We start from the raw sequence: 24,917 nt of genomic DNA, 5'->3' as shown, positions 1-24,917 counted from the left end.
CATTATAATGTACTGTTGCCCTGTACTAGTAAAACTGATGTATTTGCTTACAAAAAACTATTATAGTTTATATAAACACGCATCTGTGCAGCTATGTGGGCAGCCATTCACGCACATAATACACAATGGATCACATCCTATTGTGTACTACAGAGCTTATCTGTTATCTGTTGAGTATTCCACGCCTTTTCTCCTTTTTCAGCTTTGAATGGCTGCCCCCATGGCTTCACAGCGGCTTGTTGATGAGTTGGCCTCTGACATAGGCTTAAAGGGCATGTAAAGGCAAAAAAATAAAATCCCATTTTTACTTTCTTTAATGAAAAAGAAACCTATCTCCAATATACTTTAATTAAAAAATGTGTACCATTTTTATAAGAAGTTGGACTGTATGCAGTGAAATTCTCTTTTCATTTACTGCTGTGGATAGGAATTGTTAGATGGTCCCTAACTGCTGAGCAGGGAAACAATCACACTTATGAACAGCAGGGGGAGCCCCCACCTTACTTCCCAGCCATGCAGAACTCAAGCAGCTTTGTTTATGACGATCCCTAAGCAGCCCAGACCACACTGAGCATGTGCACTTAGTCTTAGTCTTGCAAAGATGTTTAACAAAGTTACAAGATGGTGACCCCCTGTAGCCAACTTTGAAAGCATAAATTATTTGTTTGATTAGGCTTGTGGTGCATTAAGTTCATGTTTATATTTAGTATACAAAATACAGCATTTTTAGCCTTATTCTATTTTAGACTTTACATGCCCTTTAAGCCTCAGACTACAGTGCCTGGTTATTCTACACCACTGACTTTATGTTATGTATGAGTTGGCCATCCAAGAAGTAGTTTTGACAATTCAAAAGTAGTATATAATATATAATAGAAGACCAGCCAGCAGAGCTGGAAGAAAAAGGGGACAAAGAACATTGCACCTGTGCATTGATCATTGTATTACTTGTCAGAAAATGAATGTAAAGGTCTGGTTTGTTAATAAGAGTAATTGTGCTGATACAATTTAGCACCTATCTGTCCTATTGTTTCTTAAGAGAAGATAATACAGACAGTTTTTGAAAACCAGTAGTGTGATATATGGATTTATATGCTATGCAAAGCAACCCAATGTCTGAGGGATGTTCCAGATATACTGAGCTTGTATAGGGAATTGTAATCTAATCATTAAATATCCTTCTGTTCTCCAACCAAGAATGCTGGGATCTGTAGTTTAACTTGAGGGCAGCAAATTCGCACCTTGGACTTTAAAGGGGTTGTTCACCTTTGAGTTAACTTTTTGTATGACGTAGATAGTGATATTCTGAGACAATTAACATTTGGTTTTCATTATTTTATTATTTGTGGTTTTTTAGTCTTTTAGCTTTTTATTCAGCAGCTCTTCAGTTTGCAGTGTCATCAATCTGGTTGCTAAGGTTCAAATTACTCTAGCAACTATACATTGATTTGAACAAGAGACTGGGATATGAATAGGAGAGGCCTGAATGGAAAGATGAGTAATACAAAAGTAGCAATAGCAACACATTTGAAGCCTTACAGAGCATTTGTTTTTAGATGGGGTCAGTGACCCCCATTTGAAAGCTGGAGTCAGAAAAAAACCCATAACAAATAAATAATGAAGAAGTTGCTTGAATTGACCATTCTATAACATACTAAAAGTTAACTCAAAGGTGAACCACCTCTTTACGACAGGCCCTTTTTCCTTCATATATTGGAGTATGACTTCAATGCAACTGTGATACTTCTGGCTAACAAATGCCTTGACTGTGACCATCGTTTACCCACATATTAACTAATATAGGACAATGTACTGTTCAGCAACCCCAGCGCTAAAGGCAAGTGTAATCACTCTGGCTACTATTTCTACTTTCTAGCTTGATTTAAAATGAATTAATAAATAAATATCACAAACCTTTTTACTGATCCTAAACTGGCCACCACCAAACCCTTCCACATGTCCTCACACAAAGTTTTGCAGACTGTACTAACTTGACATAACTGTATATGAAGTTTTAAAGTATTTTACTTTGTTCTACACCACCTAGTGGCCAGAGTGACGAGGTGTCCTTACTATTTCAATACCGTTGTCGTCCAAACTCTTTTCATCAGATGTCAGCCATACTGAAATGAATCATTAGAAAATGGTGCTGCTGATAAGTTGTTACAAGTAATTATTGTGCTCTTAAGGCTGAATGCATCAGTAAAAGTTCTGACAGAGCACACAGAGCATTTCCTTTCAGTACAACATACAGTACAATACAGGAGGGAATAGCTCTGAGCATAGAAAATGTGCAAATGATAAATGGGTTCCTCACTCAGTTGGAGAATATCACAGGGTTAGGCCACTTGAAACCCTTAAATTCTTGCAAATACATTATTTGTACTTAACAGCAGCGTGTATTTCAGTGCACCTCTTCCAAAGGGGGAAAAAAGTCAGCCTCGATAAGAGAATGTATTTAGTATACATTACTCATACATAATTCATAAAGACACTGTTTATGAATACATGTAACATATGTAATCTTTGTATTAAGTTACTTATATTATTTTTCACTTAATAAAAACATTTTGTCAGCCGCTGCAGCTTTTATAAACATCGGTGAAGGTTTTATTAAAGGAAAAGCCTGCAATTCATACGCTATTTATTTAACAAATCCGAAGCAGCCGATTTGTAATATTAGTCCTTTAAAAGTTGGTTTGAGAGTTGTCTTTTTAGCATGTGAATGATTGGCTTTCTTCAGGAATACTAAAGAATGTACTTGAACATGTCAGTTAATAATTATGGCAGGATTTTTAACCCTTTTCATTGGCAGAGAAGACCAAACTACCCATCATGCTCCATGCATAAAAATACTGGGGAAACGAGTTACAAATGAAACCCTGGATTGGATATCACTAAATTGTCTGTTATTGTCAATGGTATAGTTCCTGGAGGTTATGTAAAAGGCTAGTTTTAATCTTATACAGCACCGAATTGCCAGTAGGTACCACACATTACTGTCCTAATGGGCACACACATTTCTGTTGGGTCTAGGAAAAATGACAATTAAACTGGCAACTAGTGATGGGCGAACTTATTCGCCAGGCGCGAATTCACGGCGAATTTGCGCGTTTCGCCGCCAGCGAATAAATTCGCGAAACGGCCGCGAAAATTCGCGGCAAAAATTCGCCGGCATCAATTTTTTTTTCGAAAAAACGGACGCCGGCGCCAAAAACGGGCGCCGGCGCCAAAAACGAGACGCCGGCGTCAAAAACGAGACGCCGGCACCGTTTCGCGAATTTCGCGCGAAGCGAAACGGCGCAAATTCGCCCATCACTACTGGCAACTCTTACATTCTCAGAACACAGATATCACACAATAACCCAACTTATAGGGGGTTATTTATTAAAGTCCGAATGGCAAGAACTTTGAAAAATTCGAGGGTTTTTTTTTTACTATAAAATCTGAATTTTTAGTGGAAAAAAAATTGAATTTTTCAGGATTTTTCAAGCCCAATGCTGCAAAAAGTCAGAATCTGAAAATCCGGCATCTCAGACTTGCATAGGTTGTATATAAGTCAATGGGAGAGGCCCCTATCCTATTGCGCTGGAATCAGACAGAAAATCTGACTATTTTGTGCTTTTCAGGCAAAAATCTGAAAAATTCTGATTTTTCAGGAAAAAAAAATCAAGCAATTTGGGAAAAATCCAAAAAATTTATGATTTTCGATTTTCACTTGATTTTATTGAGTTTTTCCCTGATCCAATGAAATTGTGCTTTTTTAATAATAAATAAGGTCAAATCATTATTTGGATTTTGATAAATAAGGCCCTAAGTATGTTAGTATGGCCAATTCTAAGCAACTTTTCAACTGGTCTTCCTTATTTATTTTTTTAATCGTTTTTTCATGTTATAGTTTAATTATTTGCATTCTTCTTCTTCTGACTCTTCCCAACTTTCAAATAGGGGACCACTAACCCCAGCAGCAAAAAAACTGTTGCTCTCTGAGGCTACAATTATATTGTTAATGTTACATTTCAGTTCTTAGTTTTCTAATTAGGCCCTTGCCTATTCATTAACCAATCTCTTATTTAAACCACTCCCTGGTTGCTAAGGTAATTGGAACCCTAACAACCCAATAACTGCTGAAATTCCAAACTGGAAAGTTTTGAAATGATAAATAACACAAGTATTAAAAATTGCAGATCAGTTGAAATTATCTTAGAATGTTACTCTCTACATCATACGAAAAGTTAACTCAAAGAAGACATACATGGAAGGCAAGATGCAAAGTTCAAAATCAATTTGCCATTGAGCCAGCCTTGTACACTTCAGAAATTGCCACAGAGGCAGAACTATGGCTACCCCTATAAATACAGTACCATCTGTGTTTGGGGGGACAGAAGTAGGCAGGCACATAGGTATTATTCTCCTGCCTGCTACCTGGTGGGTGCAAGTCACATGAGGGTCCGGTACTTACCAGTAAGAGAAGGGCTACCTTGTACCCACTGATGCTGCACTCTGGACAGGATTTTTTTTAGAAGTGGTCCATAAATGAGCAATAGTAGTTGCACTTCTGTGCTCCTTTCACCACCATAAAAGGTGCCAAACATATACTGTAAATAGCTGTTGTCCATAACACCCAATCAGCAATTACCTTTAACCAATACCAGTCAGAAATTAATCTAATTGTAATTAGCTGCTTGGGGCAACTTCATGGGTGGCATTTTAGCAAAGCAGCCCCAGTAAATTATGGCATACATAATGAGTGCAAATTCACAAGCATATTTAGTGAAATGTTTCTTATGTGCTCTATATTCAGTGAGACATCCTGCTGCAAAAGTCATTATTTTGCAACATCACTTTTAAACAATATGAGCTAGCTCCAGTTTAAATGTGTGAACTTGTGAATAATACTAACTACTATTTTAAGACTAGTAGGAGATCACCTGACCAGAAATATTGCAGCTCTAACTGTAACAGGAAGAAGTGTTGAAGCAAAAGACAGAACTCTGTTTGTTAATTGGTTCATGTGACCTAACATGCATGGTTTGTTTGTGTGCACCGTGAATAGCAGGATCCCCTTTATTTTTTAAAATGACAATTTTCTATTTATGATTACCCAATGGCACATACTACTAAAAAAGTATATTATTATGTAAATGGGTTGTTAACAAGAAACAGGGTTTTAAAAATGAACTGTTGTATGCAATATATTTTTATAGAGACCTACATTGTTTGGGGTAGTTTATCCTTTGAAAGGGAGTTGCAGCCCCCATTAGACATGCTCCCCAAGCCCAAGACATGCTCTGTGACAATTTTTACATACACGTAGCTGGCATTTCTCTAAGGTTGCTAAGTGTATTGACTATTGTATAACATTTTAAATAGCAACTTGGCTTAGATAATATGCTTCATTTAACAAAGATAAAAACAAAATAACCTCATTTTTAAAAACCACATTTAAGAAAAATATCAAGATATAGAAAATAGAAAGCAACTACAAAAAAAATCATTATTTGTGGGGAAAAAACTTTGACTGATTTCAAGTTCTCCTCATTTTACACCGTATTATTGGGGGTCCCACCAATATATAATGCAAAATACATTCCCTGATTTCACTTTTTCTTGGATTCTAAACCATTTTTTTCTGGTCCCCTGATACATGTAAAATGGGGGTTCTACTGTATTTGAAAAAAGTCTTGTAAAGGTGAGCTTCCCCTTTAAAACTTACCGACCCATGAAATTACTTAAAATAAGAACTATTTTTTATTACTGTCTAATCAAAGAGTGCAACTTTGTTGGGTGCAATGCAGCAAGCTTCATACACAAATCGTGAGTGTCACATTTAGAACATGCGAAGAGATAGGGGGTGACATCTGCAAGGACATTGTATTCCAGCTGTAAAAAAAAAAATCAAAGTGTACACAGAAATGGCTTGAAATTGTCTAGAAAGGAGTTATCAAGAGATTTCAATGGCTCCCTTGGCGGCCACAGCACAACATGCTATGTAAGTCAGAGTTGGAGAATAGCTATTTAAATGAGTATTGCTCAATATGTTTATTTCAGTAATTACTGTATAGATTCCGTGAACCATTCTGGAAACCATTCCAGCAGCTTTTGTCTTTGCACTTTGAAGAAGCGGGTATTTTGGAAAACTAAGCATAATAATATTTAATTGTATAAACTGCTCTGAAAGTAATTATTAACATTGTCAGTGCAGAAATATTACTGTATATAATTTTTGTTATATTTAGATTATATACTAAACAGGCGGCTGTAAAAAGCTACTGAATTAAAGCTGGGCTATCTTTAAATGTAAGGTTCTAGGCAACATATGCAGAAAAAATATTTATAGGGTTGCGTAGTAACAAGGGCAAAGTCTGCCCAATTTAGTAGCTCATAGCAACCAATCAAAAGTTTTTATTTGTACTTAAAAATAGTAATAAATAAAAAACAAACACTTATTTTGCATAAACAAAGAACTTTTTGGCCCTGTTACTGCATATCTTTATGCATGAATCCCAGGCCTCCCACGACAAATTAAATATAATAATCTAAATAGAATACTATGGGGCTAAATGAATGAACATAGTATAAGTGTACTTCCAAACAGCAGCCAATCAGCAATTCGTTTTGAACTGCTAAGTTAGAGAATTAAAGCAAACATCCAATTAATTGCTGCTGACAACTGCACTTGAGCAGTTTAGCACCTAAACTATCATTAAATGAGCCCTTCTACAATTACAGGTATTAGCACTGTAGATAAACAATAAACTATACAGTTTATCATCAAGTGTTAATATTTGTGTATACAGGTATAGGACCTGGGGTTTTCATACCTTAAGTCTACTAGAAAATAATGTAAACATCAAATAAACTCAATAGGCTGGTTTTGCTTCCAATAAGGATTAATTATATCTTAGTTTGGATCAAGCACAAGGTATTGTTTTATTATTACAGAGACAAAGAAAATAATTTTAAAAAATTTGGATTCGTTGGTTAAGATAGAGTCTATCGGAGATGGCCTTTCAGTAATTCAGAGCTTTCTGGAAAACCAGTTTCTGGATAATGGATCCCATACCAGTATACAACGCTATATTACTATAATATGTTATTTATGTAGCTCCTACACATTTACACAGTTCTTTACAGAAATTTTACATCATTCAGTCTACAATTCTGCCCCAATATATTTTACTGGAGTTTTGTAGAGCGGTATAACTAAAATGTACTATTTCCCCAAAATATCTGGGAAGATGATCTGTTTTGCACATGTTTACTGAATTTGTTCATCATTAATGTACTTTTGGGTCCCCAAAAGCCTCTGAGTCTGTGTATTTAACTAGCTTTGTTTTTCACATTAGCATGTAATCAGGGAGAAGAACATTCTTCCTAAGGAGCCAAATGTTCCTTTAAATTATAGCAGCAGTGGGAGTGAGAATAGCGACTCCACTCCAAGGCTCATCTCAGACAACTAAGGTCATGCTGATATTTTAAAGAAAGAGCAATGTTATTGTATGGGGAAGAGCTCAATAGATGAGACTTTACAACCCCTCTATAAACACATCCCCCAAGCAAAAGGCAATAAAAACTGACACATCCCTACTGAGTCCATCTTCTTTTGGCTATTGGTCCCTCCCAAAAACAACTTGAAAATTCTGTTGTTTTAACATTTGCCCATGAACCTTGCCCCACAAGGTTGCTATTGATTAAAAAAAACCCGGTAGGCCCCCGGCTGTTGTGGCCTCACTCCGGCCCAGATCCACATCCTGCATTTCTAAAAGTCTTCCTGCCTCCAGGTCCAGAAGGAGAGCCCTGTTCCAGCAGCCCCAGTGGGCCCCGGGCCCCCCAATCTGACCCTGTGAGTGTGTATCTAAATTTCTTTTATACCCAGTTGGACTTTCAAATTTGCATTTATATATAAATTGGAGCCATATAGTATATTACTGGCCTCAACTGAGGCTTCTATAAAGGCCTTCAATAGAACAGCACCATCTACTTGTTATAAATAGACGCTAAGGTTCTCTTCATGCCTTATCTGAGATGAACAAGATGGCAGCTTTGATTCATTTGTATAAACGAATGGGGAGACAAACCAAACTGCCCCCAAGTTAGTGACTGTTTATTGCATCTTTAGCAGTGCAGATTGCAATGTAATAGCATTTAATGTGTGTTGCCATTAGTTGGTACAATACATATACTACTATTAAATTATGACATTCTATTTAACTTAGATCACCCATGAAGGGGCATTTACACAGTCCCTATACAGAAGTCCAAGAGCAATAAGGGGTTCAGGAGGGCAGACTGTGCCTGTTTAAACTTAGCACATTGCCTTTTACTTGGAAAATTACCCCTATAGACTTTACTAGTGGCAGTGTCCTCTGGTTGCCAAATTGTCTCAAAAATGGCACACTGCTTGCTTGGGTTGCCAACAAATACATTTTAATAGAAACTCTCAGACATTCGAGTGCTGTTGCTTTATATTTAGAAGCTATATTAGCACAAGAAATAACAAAAAGATCAGTGGGCAAAAAGTATGCTCAGTACATGCCCTGTTCATTGATCTCTTTTTGAAAAAGGGTGTACTACCCCTTTAATACTAATAGGCCATTTTAAAATTAGAGATGAGCTGCTTGATATGTGTAAAGTGCAACTTGAGTGCTTAAGTAAAAGTACTGATTTGCACTGGTTCATTGATTTACTATTATGAAACAAAATGTGCAAAATGTGTATTTGAGGTTTCACTGTAATTCAGTTTACAGGAATGCATCTTTTTTTGAGTTAACTAAAGGGACACTTATCTACCCACTGGCTCCATTAAACTGAATCTCCCAGCCCCAGATGCCTTAAAATGATACTCCTGGAAACACATGCACACACACCCAAGAACCTCTTGTTCACGTGTAATGGTTTAGTATATTATATATCAGTATATTTTCCATTTTTATGGGAATCAGAGATATTTTCAGTAATCTGTTAGAATCTATTAGAGGCCAAGTTTAGAATTGTGTATAATGAGAATGATAGAAGTTTGTGTAAACCCTGTGGTTAGCTATTAGATTATGTAAAACATGTGGATCAGATGGAATTTGAATTACCCATTAAGTAACTTTTTGAGAAGTGCCAATAGCCTTACTTGTACACATGGATGTGTAGGATTTATCAGCTGACATTTTTAATTTAAATCATTCTTCCTTATACTTGGGGCATTTTGTGCTGGCAGAGCAAAGCCCATGAAACTGCCTGTTCCACATTTGACACAGTTCTCATCCTGATTTTGGTCCAACGTGTTTTTGAACTGTCTATACAAGTGCAGTTAGTTTCCATTAGGATGAAGACGCACGTGGCTTCATTTATAAACCCTCGCCAAATTTGCACCTAGCCAGTAACCCATAGCATCCAATCAGCAACTGGCTTTTTACAGGCAGCAGTAGGTTTAACAATGAGTGCAAACATTTGATTGATTGCCATGGGTTACTGCCCAGGTGCAGATTTGCCCAGTGTTTATAAATGAGCCTTATGGAACTAGTAGCAGCTACTTTTTGTGGCTACAAAATGGCAAAAAAAACACAAGGCCACAGACAATAGTGATAATTGCCTTTGCTAAAACACACACGAAGGGGCCTATTTAGCCTCAAATTTTTCAGGTTGTGTTTTAAAGGGGAAAATCCTTATTTTTAGAGGCTTTGTGCAGAGTTGCAAACGATATTCAGGTTGCCAAAGCCAAAGGTCACTTCTCCATCCTTATCCGCTTTGACCTATCATCTGCATTTGATACGGTTGACCACTCTCTCCTGATGCAGATTCTGTATTCGATTGGTATCCGTAACCAGGTTGCATCTTGGCTTTCTTCTTACCTCACTAACCGATCATTCACTTTCTCCTCTGCTGTATGCTAACAACACCTCATCTCCAGTTCCACTTAATGTGGGGGTGCCGCAAGACTCTGTGCTTGGCCCGCTGTTGTTCTCCCTGTACACTCTGTGTTTGGGAGATCTCATCTGATCATTTGGCTTTAATTATCATCTGTATGCTGATGGTACCCAAATATATTTATCCACCCCTTCATTAACAGCTGAAACAGAGGCTCAAATCTCTAACTGCCTCCTAGCTATCTCAAATTGGATGAACCAGCGCCACCTCAAACTCAACCTAACAAAAACTGAACTAATCATCTTTCCACCTATGCCTTTTCCTACTCCCCTATTTACTATCTCTATTGATGGCATGCTCATTAACCCTGTCAACTCAGCACGCTGTCTGGGGGTAATCTTTGACTCCTCTCTCTCCTTCTCTGATCACATTAACATCACTATCAAAACCTGTCACTTTTGCGTACGCAATATTGACAAAATCTGTCCCTTCCTTTCACCTGCTAAGGCCAAGACAACTAACTATTTGGTGGGGTTTCTTTTTTCTTAAATAATATTAACACTTTCTTATCTGACTTTGTCAGACCTCTACCTATAGTTTGGGTTAAATAAGGATCAAATACATATATATACACACAGGGATACCAATCAGTGTTGTTTCAGTCATCTCTTGTTTCTCTATATGATCCTGGTCAAAACCTCCGCTCCTCTCAAATAACCGCTTGGTTGCACCCCCTACTACTACTGCTGTTTCATGTATCAAACCCTTCTCTCTCGCGCCTCCTTATATTTGGAATGCCATTCCTGAATCTCTCAGGAGAGAATCCTCCTTCAGTGTTATTAAAACAAAACTCAAAGACTACCTCTGGGAGCACCTGGATAACACCTGAAATGGGAACTGGCGCTTATATAACAGTGTAACAAACTATAACCTACATCACTTTAATACCCCCCCCCCCCGAATTGTGTCTGTATGTTACCTCCCATTTAGACTGTAAGCCCTATGGGGTAAGGTCCTCCAGCCTTTTGTTTCCTTGACAGTGAGCACTTAATCTGTATTGTAATTATATTTTATTTTTATGTGAATTGTATTTCTAATAATGCACTTAATGTAACTTTTTACTTCAATGACCTCTTGTTTGTCACTACTAATTTATTGTTTTGCTGTACAGTGCTTTGTCCTTAAGGAGCGCTATACAAATAAAAATATACATACAAATATACATACTATAACACAACACGTGTAGATCAGAATGTGGATTAAAACACAATATAAAAAACTAACAATTTGTTTCTGCCAATTTTAGAACTCAAGCCTGCTTGTAAGGACATCTGCTGAGCATTTGTCTGTTTGTTTCATCTGTAACAGTGAATCATCTGTGTATGTTCTCTTATGAATATCACATGGTTTTTTACACCAAGATAAATATTTTAAGCAATTCTTCTGATCCTAATCTTTGTTTTATGATTTGACTGTCACGTGTGAAATATCTGCTTGTCTATGAGGAATTGCTGTGAATATCAGAGGCAGCAGAGGCCAAAGGCAAATAAATCTTTTTAGCCTCAATACTGGGCTACCAGAGTAGCATTCACACTTCTTCTTTCCACATAGTAACAAAGGGAGCACGTTCCTCAATCCACAAGTCTGTAACTAAGGAAAGCAGAGCCTTCATAAGCAAAAACGCCAGAATTCTTAATTATAATGTGTTTTTTAAAAGTATGAGGAAGTCACTAGGGAGCCTTGAAAAATACTACTAAAATAGCAGGACAGCACTTAGAAAGATCCCAGGACAAAATTTCTCAAAACAGGAGCACTGGTCCAGGGGAAAAAAATAACAATGATTTACACTGGCTGGAAAGAAGCAAGGCCTGGCAGCAAATAAAAGAGGCATTGACTTCATTTAATTGATCAGATCCAGTTGAAAGGGTCTCTGCTCATCTACCTAGATGAAGAGAATGCATTATACAGATTTAACTGGGTATGTAATGTCGTGTCCCTAGCTTTCAAACCCTAATCTTAAGTTTTTGAACCAGACAAGGGTGCCCACTTTCACAATATCAGTTTGCAAATGGCATAGGAACCCCTTGTTCAAGTCATCTGGGAGAGCAGTTCAATCCAATGGGACACAACAGGCAACAGGGCCTATTTGTTGTTGCTGTAATCATGTGCTTAAAAAAATAAATAAGGTAACTGAGCTAAAACACAGGTGTTATAGTACAAGGAAAAATGTATCAAATATTTACTATTTAAAGAAAAATATCTCCCACTGCTCCAAAAATGCAAAGAAAATGTGTCTAAGGAAACAAAAATATCACAGTTGAGTAGAATTAATGCTTTAAATATGACAAATTTAACAGAAACAGGATGTATATGTCTCTCCTTAGCTGGTACCTTGGGAAGCTGCAGAACAGGAGCTCTCAAATTGGAAATTTTCAGTTTAGCATTATTTAACATCAGTGTGCAAAGCAATAATAATAATAAATAACAGGAATACCATAATGCAAGGTGACAGTTGCAAATCCGAAACGTAGGCCTCAATGTTTATATAAGTTCAAGATCAACCATAGGGTTCACTGTACTTATGTTTGGTTTCTTCCTTGGACTGCAAAGCAAGAAATATAGTGCATAGTGACCTTTATCAGCCTTGGTTTTAAATTGTCATTAAATGTGAAGTATTAAAGAAAACAGAAAATGTAAAAAAGTAATCCTTGAGCAAAAGCAGATGTCTCTTGCACTAACGTAAGAATGCAATCTTTTTGCTTAGTTATTCAGTGGTGTTATAATTTCTCCAAACAATTTCATATCATTCAAAGTAAGCTCTAAAAAGTATTAAAATGTAAAGCTATATATCCATAGGATTTCAGAGTGTGATTCCATAGACTACTAATTAATTAACAGAGAGAAACTCGTTTCAAAATACTGCTGACCCCTTGCAGAATTGATTTCTTCCTCACTTAACTGCCTCTTGGCTTCTAGTTATGTTTCATTTATTCTCACATGCCTGGATCTCCTCAGGCTTTAATGGCCCCATCCTCAGGGCAGCAAAGACTGGATTGTAGGGGTCCCTAGGACACCTAGCTACTTTCAGCCTGCCAACCATGAAATAAAATGTCATTTTTATAGCTGCAGGGGGCTCAGGGTAGCAATATGTTAGACTATGATTTAGTTGTACACTACCTGGACTATTAACAGAGCAGCTTGCCCCCAATATAATGGATGTATACTGCTGAGGTTGTCCCTATTTAGGTGGAAGAGTCCTGAATTGCTAAAGAAAAAGGGGGAGGTGGTTTTACTAATATGGATGATTTTGGACTCTGCATAATAAGTAATCAAGGAAGACTCTGGTTGTAGTGTGTGTCCAGTTTAAAATGTGGACTAGTATGTGGTGGTGTGTGGTGTGGTTCCCCTTTTAATATACTGCATTCAAATTTCCAGCGTTGACTTACTGCATGTTGAGATTGAAGCTTTCTGACCTAGTCACTTTTAGATGCATAGTAATGAATTTTATGATAAAGGGTCTCAATAAAAACTGATGTTTTCTTTAAGAAATTCTCCGATAGTGGCGTGAAATACCTTTTTATGGCCATGGCTTGATTTGCTCAGATGGTAGAAATATCTTCTTCTGTAACATATACAGGTATATATACTTCTGCTACTTCTATAGCATATAAAAACATGATCATTATGCAAACACCTAAAAAAAAAAACTTGTGTATATAGTCATATAAATGTCCAGTAGTGGTAATTGACCTTGTAATCATTAACCTTCAAATGGAAACAACCTCCAACATTTCCATAATGAAGTACCAAATCTTGTTCAAAAATGTATGCGTTCCATCAAGTCTGCCTTTCACCAATGCAAACTCTTCAGGGCCAAGCCATTTGTTTGTTACCTCTGTGATTTTTGCATCTGTTTCTTGAAAAATAAATGGAAAAATGCAATTAGGAATATGCTCAAAATCACAGAAGGAAATGGCGATCACAAGCCACAATTTTGCTTTAGAAGCATTTCTTAGGAAAAAGAAAAGGAACAGCATATAAAACATTTACACAGATCAGTGCAGAATTATTCCTTTAGATCTGGAATGGCTTGCCTGTACACTGCTTGGCTATGAGAGATCTGTTGTACAAGGCCAGAGGCACACATCACTATAATAATTGATATCTAATAATGAACATAAAAGGCACATTTCTAATATGTATTTTCCTATATTTTTTAGTTGACCTGGGCTAATGCACTTACATTTTGAGTTTGCTCCTGGCCATTCAAGTGGAGGATACATGTGGCATGAGAATCATAGTAGCAAAACCAAGTTACTATCTTGACCAGATGTTATTTTACATGTAGGGAAATGAAGATTGCATGTCTGCTTACAGTTACTGGCAGGCATGTTTACAGACTTAAAGTGCTCTGCCTTCTAAGATCTTCCAAGTGTGAGTTAGTGAGCTTTAGGCTATGTGCTGGAGAAACATAAATCATCAGCCTCAACTCAGAAGACAATGAGTGCATATTTTAAATTCTAGCACACCTGCCCTTGTCATGGTTGTCTCTGTTTTATCTGTAATAGAAAAAAAGGTTTATTGCATACAATATTTATGCAAATGTATCCCATTATCCCCCTAACTTATATTCATCAGTTAAACCAAGCCAGAAACTTTAATACTGGTTACTTTGCAATTTACAAAAAACACACTAATGAGGTTATCTACAAAAAATAGAGAGGGTGCAAAGTGCAAAAATGGGCACAAACTTGCACACATAAGCCCTGCCTTTTTCTGAATTGTGTTTTGCATTTAACAAAGTACATAAGCATCCCAATTCCCAACCTCCTCTCCCCTATGCCATTCAGGCACACACATAAATATAAAATCACAGTGTAACCTACATACATGAATAAAGGTTTCAGAGCAGCTATTACTGAAACAACGACAACACAACTCTGAAGTTACTGTATTATAATTCTAAAGAATGTTTCTCTTCTTTAAAATGTTTGCATTTTTATTTGAATTTAATTTGTAATTATACATGTATTTTGTGTTTGATTATTGACTGCAAATAAAATATCTTTTCCAGAATTTTGAAAAATAAAAATGATGGCCAAATAATATGTCAGATGTGCAGCACCCTTCCATAATGTGCCTCTCTATTAAAATAAGTCTTATCTCTAGGCATTAAATTAAATAGATTCTCAACTATGTTCTCCACAATATACTTTTAAAGCAGCACTGGCTTTGGTTTGCAGAGAAGTCTAGAGAATCTAATGGATTATTTGGACCTGTAAAAATGCTGTCATTTAACAAGTTTATAATCATATAAACCTGATGAAATTTAGCATTATTCGCTTCCTTGATTCCAGTGATTTACACAAAATTGCTGCGAAACAATAGAAAATCGCATTTTACCTCAATTTTTTACTCAAGATTCAAGATTTCAAAATAACTTTTAAAATAAAAAACACACTTAAATTCTTCTCACTGCAAATCTGTTATATTTTGTTTTTTCTATTTTGCATTAGTTGCAGTTTATCAAGTTGCTCGAAAACAAATGGACAAATTGTATTAGACAAATCAAAGAAATTAATTGAGTCACATTTTTTATTAGTTACTGTGGAATGGTCTTAGTTTCTTAGAAAGCTAATGTTTGGGGCTAGAGCAGGGGTCTACCAGTAGACCTTTAGCTGGCCATCAGTAGATCTCAAGAAACAACTCCTATTTCATGCTTTTTTCCATGCATTTCATTCAGATATATTTTTTTATGTTAAGGTTACATACATACATGTTTAAATATTACAATATACATTTTCTCATAAATCAATATTTAAAGGGATACTGTCATGGGAAAACATGTTTTTTTCAAAACGCATAAGTTAATAGTGCTGACATGGAGCTAGATATATTGTCAGTTTCCCAGCTGCCCACAGTCATGTGACTTGAGCTCTGTTAAACTTCAGTTTACTGCTGCACTGCAAGTTGGAGTCACCCCTTCCTTTCCCCACCAGCAGCCTAACAAAAGAACAATGGGAAGTTAACCAGATAGCAGCTCCCTAACACAAGATAACAGCTGCCTGGTAGATCTAAGAACAGCACTCAATAGCAAAATCCATGTCCCACTGCGACACATTCAGTTACATTGAGTAGGAGAAGCAACAGCCTGCTAGAAAGCAGTTCCTTCTTAAAGTTCTTCCTCTTTCTGAAATCACATGACCAGGCAAAAATGACCTGAGATGGCTGCCTAAACACCGATACTATAAATTTTTTTTAAAAAATACACTTGCTGGTTCAGGAATTAAATTTTACATGATAGAGTGGATTATTTGCAGTGTAAACAGTGTAATTTAGAAATAAAAACAACATCATAAAAATCATGACAGAATCCCTTTAAGTAATATTTTCCATGGAACAGAATGCTAATAATGCTTTTATGAATGTAGATCATAAAGGGACAACCTGTGTCTGGTGATAAATGTGTGATTGCAGGACAACAAGACAAACAAACAAACTCCTACAGCTCTTGGGTTAAACAAAGCTGTTTCATAGACATCGTGGATAAAAGGGCAGTTTTGAACAACCAATCAGTTCTTTACAGAATACTGTCATTGTGACCAACATAAACCCAGTTGATGTGACACAGGAACTTGACTTGAGTTGTCAGTTTATTCAGCAAAAACAACTACACAATCTATTGCAGGGCTGTCCAGTTTGTAGGCCCACCAGCTAATTGTGGCCTTACAGGACATTTTTTTCATTCCTAGTATGCCCAAGATTTCAGCAGGACTATGACCCTATATGACATCAGCAGCCTCTAAACATGTGAAATATCAACTAACTGGTCGATCTTGGACAACACTGATCTCTTGTATTAGATTTGAATCCTTCTACTGTGGAAAGAATAAAACAATTTTACTGTTGATTTGTATTAGAAGAGCAAAACGTATTATCAGAACATTTAAGTGTTCATATAACAATAATATTATATCTATCTGTTGGTTGCAGTGTTTTACTTTCAGATATTATGTCCCAAGTGCATGTTTGCTATTCCACCTTTCAGATTTTAAATAAATTAAAGTAGGCCATATATCAGAAGCACATGACAGGGGCTGATAGGTTGTTTACTGCTATTTGCGACCCAAATATGTATCAATGAGTTAAAGACCAATATTATAGAGAAAGTCTGCCTGAGGTGATATGACCTTTCATAGTCAGTGCAACTAATATTATCGACTGAAATCCTCCTCATCCACTGTTATCTGCGTATTCCAGTGGGGTCTTAGCGATTTGTAAAGTTAAAAATAAGCCTTAGCTCAGTAACATACAGGACAATAATTCTGCTATGCAGTTTGTGCTTGATTAGTGACTTTAAACGGTTATGAGTATTGCCTGGGCCATTAGCCCTACATGCTACTCAGTGATTTGCTGAACATTGTCAAAATGAGTGTTGCACCTACTTAACATCTTGATAACATTACTGACAGGGCAACGTGGCATTGTGTTAGTAATTACCCAACATTTCCATGGACTGCAGGCCCTTGCAAGTGATAAAAGATTAAATGAGTGCCTCTTTATGGCTCATGATTAAGAGAAAATAATTACACATCCTCATAAGGGATGCAATATTTCTTTTAAATTAGCTCAAAAATGTTTCCTGAAGCTTCCAGGACTGTTCATTATTTTATCAGCCTTGTAGCAATATATACACTAGGCCTGTGCTCTCGTTTCAGAAATGATCTACACCAGATGTAGACCCAGTATCTTGTGTTCTTTATGGAGTCAGTTTGATATCTCATGTTACAAATAAAACCACAACCAGAAACTCACAATTCTTTTAAAGCCCGACACAAGCTGGTGCTGCATCATTTTAGATGATAGATAGATAGATAGATAGATAGATAGATAGATAGATAGATACATCGATAGAAGATATTTCAAGTTTTTCAGAGGAGAACTCCTTTCAGGAAAAGAGCAGGTTCACATAAAATATAAGATTATTCTTAGAGACAATTCTCAGGCTATTGGTGTTTTGCCATAAGTAAAGGGGAATAATGCCAGAAAACTGTGTGTTGTATTATCACTTAGTACAGTGATCCCCAACCAGTAGCTCGTGAGCAACATGATGCTCACCAACCCCTTGGATGTTGCTCCCAGTGGCCTCAAAGCAGGAGCTTATTTTTGAATTCCAGACTTGGAGGCAAGTTTTGGTTGTATAAATGTACTGCCAAACAGAGACTCAATGTAGGTTGACAATCCACATAGGGGCTACTAAATGTCCAATCACAGCCCTTATTTGGCAGCCCAAGAACATTTTTCATGCTTGTGTTGCTCCCCAACTCATTTTACTTCTGAATGTTGCTCACGGGTTCAAAAGGTTGGGGATCCCTGACTTAGTATGCCTCGAATATTCTTTCTTTGTATACTTATACATAAATAAAAACTGCCATATTGCTTGCCTTGACCTAACGACATTAAACAGTCTGTCTATATAAGACAGCTAGATGAGCTGTTCTGCTGGAATATTTCAATACCATTTAGGGTATAATCTAATGTGATATCTTTGGAGTAAGTTCCAGGGTAAAAGTTTAGTCCAATGTCCAGAAATATCAAGACCAGAAATGCTGGTGTGGATTTATTTTTTGCTACTATACATGTATTTCATTAACATACCATAAAGAATTTGCTGCATTAAAAGCCATATCATATTTGGTTTAGCTTTACATAATGTTTTGGACAAAACATGCTAACATAATTAGTGATGGGCGAATTTATTCGCCAGGCGTAAATTTGCGCCAAATTCGATTCCTAGCGAATGAATTTGCAAAACCGCCGCAAAAATTCGCCGGCATCAAAAAAAAAAGAATTTCAAAAATGAGACGCCGGAGCCTTATCGTGAATTTCGCTGGAAATTCGAGGATTTTTCGGCAAAGCGAAACGCCCCAAATTCGCCCATCCCTAAACATAATGTCACAGACATTATGTGACTCTCTGTGGCCCATGCAAACCTACATTAGTGTGAATTTGCTGAATATTCCTGTGTTACTGGATAAAAGGCACAAACAGCAGCATCTAGTGGCCACTAACTGCTCGAACTGTTTTAAGGAGATTTTGGAGGAATGCTGTGGCTAAGACAGAGCTTATGTTTGCTGTGCATGTCTGTGTGTTTAATACATTTAGGTATGTGCAGACATTAAGTGACATACACAATAATACACACTACACACTGCCATAAACTTTACTGTCTGTTTAACAATTTATATATTGGCCACAGTGTATAAAGCTGTCATTATGGTTGCATTCACTATCACACACAAAGGGACTATATTATATTATTTATGGCCAACTTGTTTATGGACTGAGTTCATATCTCTGTGAAATGGCCCTATCATATTTTAAGTTTAACCACGTGCTGGTAGGTAATTATTATTCATCAGGAAAAAGGAGCGTGAAGACAGCGAAATAGGGTGAGATGCTAGATGTGTCCATAACGGGAAATACACACAAACAATTATAGAATATTATAGATTTTAATAAACTAAATGTAAACTTATTAACAAATGAAGGAATTAGGGCAGCCCACACACAGACAGCTTTTATTTGATGCAGAAACGGTAACAGTCCTCAAGTATCAAGTTAAATAATCTGGTTGCAAAAAGTTATTATTATATGTACTTAATATAGTCAACAAACTTGGATATTATCATGATTATTTGGGCAGTAATTTGCCCCACATTTTCTGAAATTTAGGATATATTTTACACGGTTGTTGGTCTTTTACATTTGCCTTAGGGGCAGATTTATTAATTTAAGAGGTGGCAATATTTTTTGCGATCAATTCTTTTTTTCTTTGCAGTCATAATATTAAGAAGAAGTAATTCTCACCAGATTTTAGGTGGTGAGATTTCTATTTTTTTAATGAATTCATCCCTAAAGATCTAAATATATGCAGGGAATGTTTACTGTAACACAATCATGTGATCATGTATTACGTGTATCACAAAAATAAATTTAAGGTATATTTCTGTAATTTGGTTCTTCGTACATTAAGCCTGCTAAAAACCATTTAAACATTAAATAAACTGGATAGGACTGTTTTGCCACCAATATGGATTCATGCAGCTTACTTACATTCATGTACAAGCTACTGTTTTATAATTACAGAGAAAACAGAAACAGATTTAAAAAAAAAATTATTTCTGGATAAGAGGTCCCACACCTGTATAAAGAAAGTCTAAAATGGAAAAGTGTGAAGGCGGTTTATTGTTTTGCCTCTGCAGTGCCTTGTCCTTTAATTTATCATCTTAGGAAATACACTATTTATATATTACAGAATATGTATGTGTTACAAATAAAGTCATTGTGCTAATAATATATCAAATTGCTTTCATAAACACAGTCACATAGAGCAAAAGTTGTGTACATTAAAATATCAGCAAGTTAACTTAATTCATGATCATTAATATACTGGGCACATGTCTGACTGTTACTGCCTTCCTTAGTGTTGTTTATTCAGGAACTGCAGATTTGTATAGATTTGTCTAGCAGCAATGGATGAACGTTTGTGTGAATGTGTGTGTTCTTTGCAAATGTGTGCATGTATGTGCATGTTTATGTGTGTGTTTATATGCATGTTCATATGTACACTGGACAAAGGAACTAAAAGCCTGAAGTGCTATTTTATGTGATTTAGTGGTCAAGGTTTCAAATGAGTTCTAAGAAAAATGAGTAAATGGAACTTTAAGCTCTGCATTAAATAAAATACGGTCACCTTGAATAAACTGACAGCGCCAGTAAGTCTGTTGCACAGTAATAATAACTCCTGATGTGTGTCTCTGGCCTCACATGATAGATACATACTGTCTGCATGTATACCTCCTTTTCTATGAATTGATTGGGCCTTCTCTTAACTTGGAAGGGAGCACTTTACCTATGCAGAAAGGTGTAGAACATGAAGTGGACACTGCAAAAATATATTTTTTCTCGAATATCAGTTTCCTCCCAATTGCCCATTTTAGAGAAAAGGAAAATATTTTAAAATGTGAAAACTGATTCCTTCCATTTCCTTTTGTATAGATTTTTGCAGAGTCTGTGTTTTCACTATTATCCTAGTCACGCTTAAATATACTGATTCTGAACGTGGATGTCTAATTTGCATATAATTCTTGTTAATGAGAAACATAAGTCTTTAGCGGCACTTTTTCATTACGTTGACATACACACACAAATGTTTAGATATATAGATAGATATATAGATATATTGTTTGTACAACACTTTCTGTTGGTTTGAGTTTATCTTTATTCCTTTCTAAATGAACTGCACTACAGAACAGCTTTAGTGTTTTGAAATAAAAATTATATGTTGTATAAATATCTCCCACACTGATATTTCATATTATGATCCATAAAATGTTTGTTCCTCCCTACGGCCACCTATATCCTCCGATCCTGCAGGATTCTTAGGGATACATGTAGAAGGCCCTGCCCGTAGGCCTAAATAGAAGCAATGGTCATGAGTCTCTTTCCTCCTTACTTAAAGAATTCTTTTTTTTGGGGGGCGGGCATTCACTATTACTATATTCCTATTACTGTTTATATCCTGTGTTTGTCTATATACACATTCTGGTGTCACAAAACTGTGGCAGATGTGCTTCATTCATTAATAATCCCCTGTGAGTGTTTTCAAGCCAAGCAATACCTCTTCCCAGAATAATAAACAAATCAGGGTTGGAACATATTTTTGGTCTAGTAATGCACACAAAAATAGACTTCACACTCTATCTATTGCTCTCTCTTATTATCTCTTTTTTATCTAATCTTCAGTCCGTCTTTATATCTATCTGTTTATTATCTCACTTTCTATCTATATTCTAAAAATATATCTCCATTATCTTATATTTCTGTATGTGTGTCTATCTATCTATCTTATTATATTTTATATTATTATATATTATTATCCCTATTCTACTCGTCTGTCTATGTGTCTATTATGTGTCTATCTATCTGTTCTGTGCTAAATATGGTCGCTCTATTGTGACAACAGATGGGTTAACCTCTCTTCCTCCATTCTTGTTCCATGTGTTTATTATAGGGCAGTTTAGAATGTATGGAATGTATTTCGAGGCAAATCTCTGTAGGAAGCTATAGCTTGGCTTGTACTCTTGTTATTAGAAGACCAAACATAGGGCAGAAACAAGTAGTTTTGCATTAAATGACATAATATTCGTGCCAGGTAAAAGGTTAATACTGCTTATTGTTTTGAATTAGGAGTACAATACATATGGTTGGTGGGTCGGAGAAATGAAGGGAACCATTGGCTTGGTGCCTAAAGCGTACATAATAGAGATGTATGATATTTGAGAGGCCTGGGTAAGTACATTTTAATCCAATCTGCTATAATGGCTCATATGTTCTCCTGTTCTCTGTTTTATAAGCATTTCCTTCCTAAAACCTCTGCAGCAGTTATATTAACTTAAGGACTATGGCAAAAAAAATAGCTTTTACGCTTTAATTAATACCGCTCCATTAGTTGTCTGCATGCAATAGCATCCCACACTACAACGACTCAGCTCAGCACATACCTCTGCGCCATCTTGCCACTCTTTTTCCCCTCTAGTCAAACACTTTCATTGGATTCTGCTTTCAGTACTCTATTTTATTGTCTAAATATTATTTTGCTTTTTTTCCCTGTCAGAAACCATCTTCAACCAAAGCACCTGCACATTAAGAGACGAGACTCACAATATTTTTTCAACAATTGTGTGAAATTGCTCCGAATGTATTCAATTGCCATTAGCAGCATGAAGTACTGTACTGTTGCAATATATTTACAATATAGGTATATGAATATAAAAATGATGGACTTTGTTCTTAAGGTGCTTTGACATTTATTCTGTGCCTATTAAACTTGCATTGCACCAGCCAGAGATATTTTATATTCCAATACCTAAGCCATTCTTTTTCTCGTATTCTTGACTGCATAGATATATGTGACTCTGGATGAAATGGGAATTTCCTGCAGTCCTGTATACATTCTAAAATAACCAACATAAATAAGAGCATTTCACTGTTACAAATGCATTACAATGTTTGAAATCTAAAATGCTAATATTTCTTGAAATACTGATTTAGTGTAGTCATTATTAAAATGTATTGTGTCTTTTACATCTCTTTATTTAAGGTTATATATGTAAAAAAAAAAGTATGTTTCCAATTAGATTTGGCTTCATTGTTAATTGTGTGGCTATTTAAAAGGATTGTCTTAATAATAAATGTTTGATACACACTGCACACTCTTTCTATCTGAGAACAGTCCCCGAACATATGTTATTAGAACAATATGTGTAAATCAAGGGTGTGTTTTTAACAAAAAAAAATACATAACTGTATGCAATGACCTGAGTGTCCAGCAGGTGGCAGGTATTTGAAACAAATGATTAAACAGAAAATCCTATCCCCCTACCCCCTCAAGAAGTTGTTTTGAGTGTCCAAAGAAAATGGATAAAAGAAGAAAGACACACACATAAAGGCTGCCTTTAAAAAAATCTATTTATAATTCTTCCCAAGGATGTCCAGTAGAGGGAGTCCTACACCAGCTGATAAACACAGAGTTTGACCTTGGGTTACAGCCTTAAATGACAAGAAACTGTTAAAGACTTAATGGCACACCTCTCTTAATTTTCACATCACTAGATCTGTGTCATGCTATAAGTATACAGAATATAAGAACCATATAGGCACATTGTGATTCCCACTCTCGCTTCTGTAACACAGTGCGTATTTCCAACAACAGTAGATTCAGCTACAAATAACCCCCCTACACAATATTTCATCCTTCAAATCTGTTCCATGATGCAGAATAAAACAAAATACTGTACTCTCATTCTGCAGCCCCTTCACTCGGCGCTGGAAGACAGTTCCACCCTGCACATTTCTAAGGTTCAAATAAAGTTTAATTGTTGGAAAACCTGTTATGATGCTAATAATTCAACAGCCTGCTGTGTTACTAATGCAATGACTTTGTTATGATTAATTTGGAAAATAGTGTGTTGATTGTAGTAATTAAGCACAACAAGGTGAAGTAAATGATCCTAATGCCATCTGGCCTGCATGCGCAATGAAGAAATACTGTTTTGCTGTCAAGTGGATTTATTCAGAGAAGTCACATTATCGCAGAATATCATTTGTTATTTTATCATGTGGGTTTTTTTTAAAATCTGAAATTAACATTTACAATCATGTGAATTTGTACCAGACTTGATAGATATAATATGAGTTAATTGCAAGGTGCACGTGTCTGTTCACTATGTTCTAACCATGACTAGGGCTGGGTTTGAGTCATTTACCTCCATATGTTCTTGTTGGCTTATCATTGGGATAAACAGAACATTTTAGGCCACTCCCACGATCATGACCTGGCCAGACATTGAGAAAAAGGTGAGGGTTGTAGAATTAAATAGGTGAATACTTCACTTTCCTTGGAGTAGGTGGTGCTATGTAATCAGATATAAGGTAAGGCTACAGGAAAGCAAAATAAACCTCTCTCAAACAGCAGCTATTGCCGAATGTGCAATGTCACATAATCAGAAATAAGGGAATTTAAGTTTTCACATTATGGGAAAAACACTTCTTTGCTGTCTGGGCCAAAAATGTTACATAGTTAAATCGGGTTGAAAAAAGAGATGTTTATCAAATTTAACCCCTCCAAGTAAAACCCAGAATCCATATACACACACACACTGACAACTCCATACACTCACATAACTTTAGATTTTAGTATCACAATAGCCTTTGATATTATGCTTGTCCAAGAAATCATCCAAGCCACTCTTAAAAGACCAGTAGCATCAATTTTTTTTTTTATAAAATTCATTAGTGTTGAACGAAAAAAAAACACTTAGACATATTAAAGGGATACTGTCATGGGAAAAATGTTGGAAAATTTACAAAATATCTAGCCCCATGTCAGATTTAAAAACTGAATATAAAAAAATCTGTTTGCTCTTTTGAGAAATGGATTTCAGTGCAGAATTCTGCTGGAGTAGCACTATTAACTGATGTGTTTTGAAAAA

The 24,917-nt window shown here is 36.1% G+C and overlaps 1 protein-coding gene across 2 annotated transcripts in view; it reads left to right on the top strand.

Moving 5' to 3' along the window:
* The window catches only part of skap2.S (src kinase associated phosphoprotein 2 S homeolog), a 164,672-nt gene extending 141,365 nt beyond the window's left edge, over positions 1–23,307 (top strand). Inside the window, exons 12-13 of one of the 2 annotated variants that reach the window (XM_018268770.2) lie at positions 22,114–22,215; positions 22,541–23,307. In XM_018268770.2, the coding sequence (XP_018124259.1) occupies positions 22,114–22,206 (93 nt within the window). In that variant the 3' untranslated portion in view covers positions 22,207–22,215; positions 22,541–23,307. 2 annotated transcript variants of the gene reach the window in all.
* Positions 23,308–24,917: the final 1,610 nt, after the last annotated feature.

This window comes from Xenopus laevis, chromosome 6S, assembly GCF_017654675.1.
Source record: "Xenopus laevis strain J_2021 chromosome 6S, Xenopus_laevis_v10.1, whole genome shotgun sequence".
Taxonomy (NCBI): Eukaryota; Metazoa; Chordata; class Amphibia; order Anura; family Pipidae; genus Xenopus; species Xenopus laevis.
This window is presented reverse-complemented; position numbering and strand designations above follow the sequence as displayed.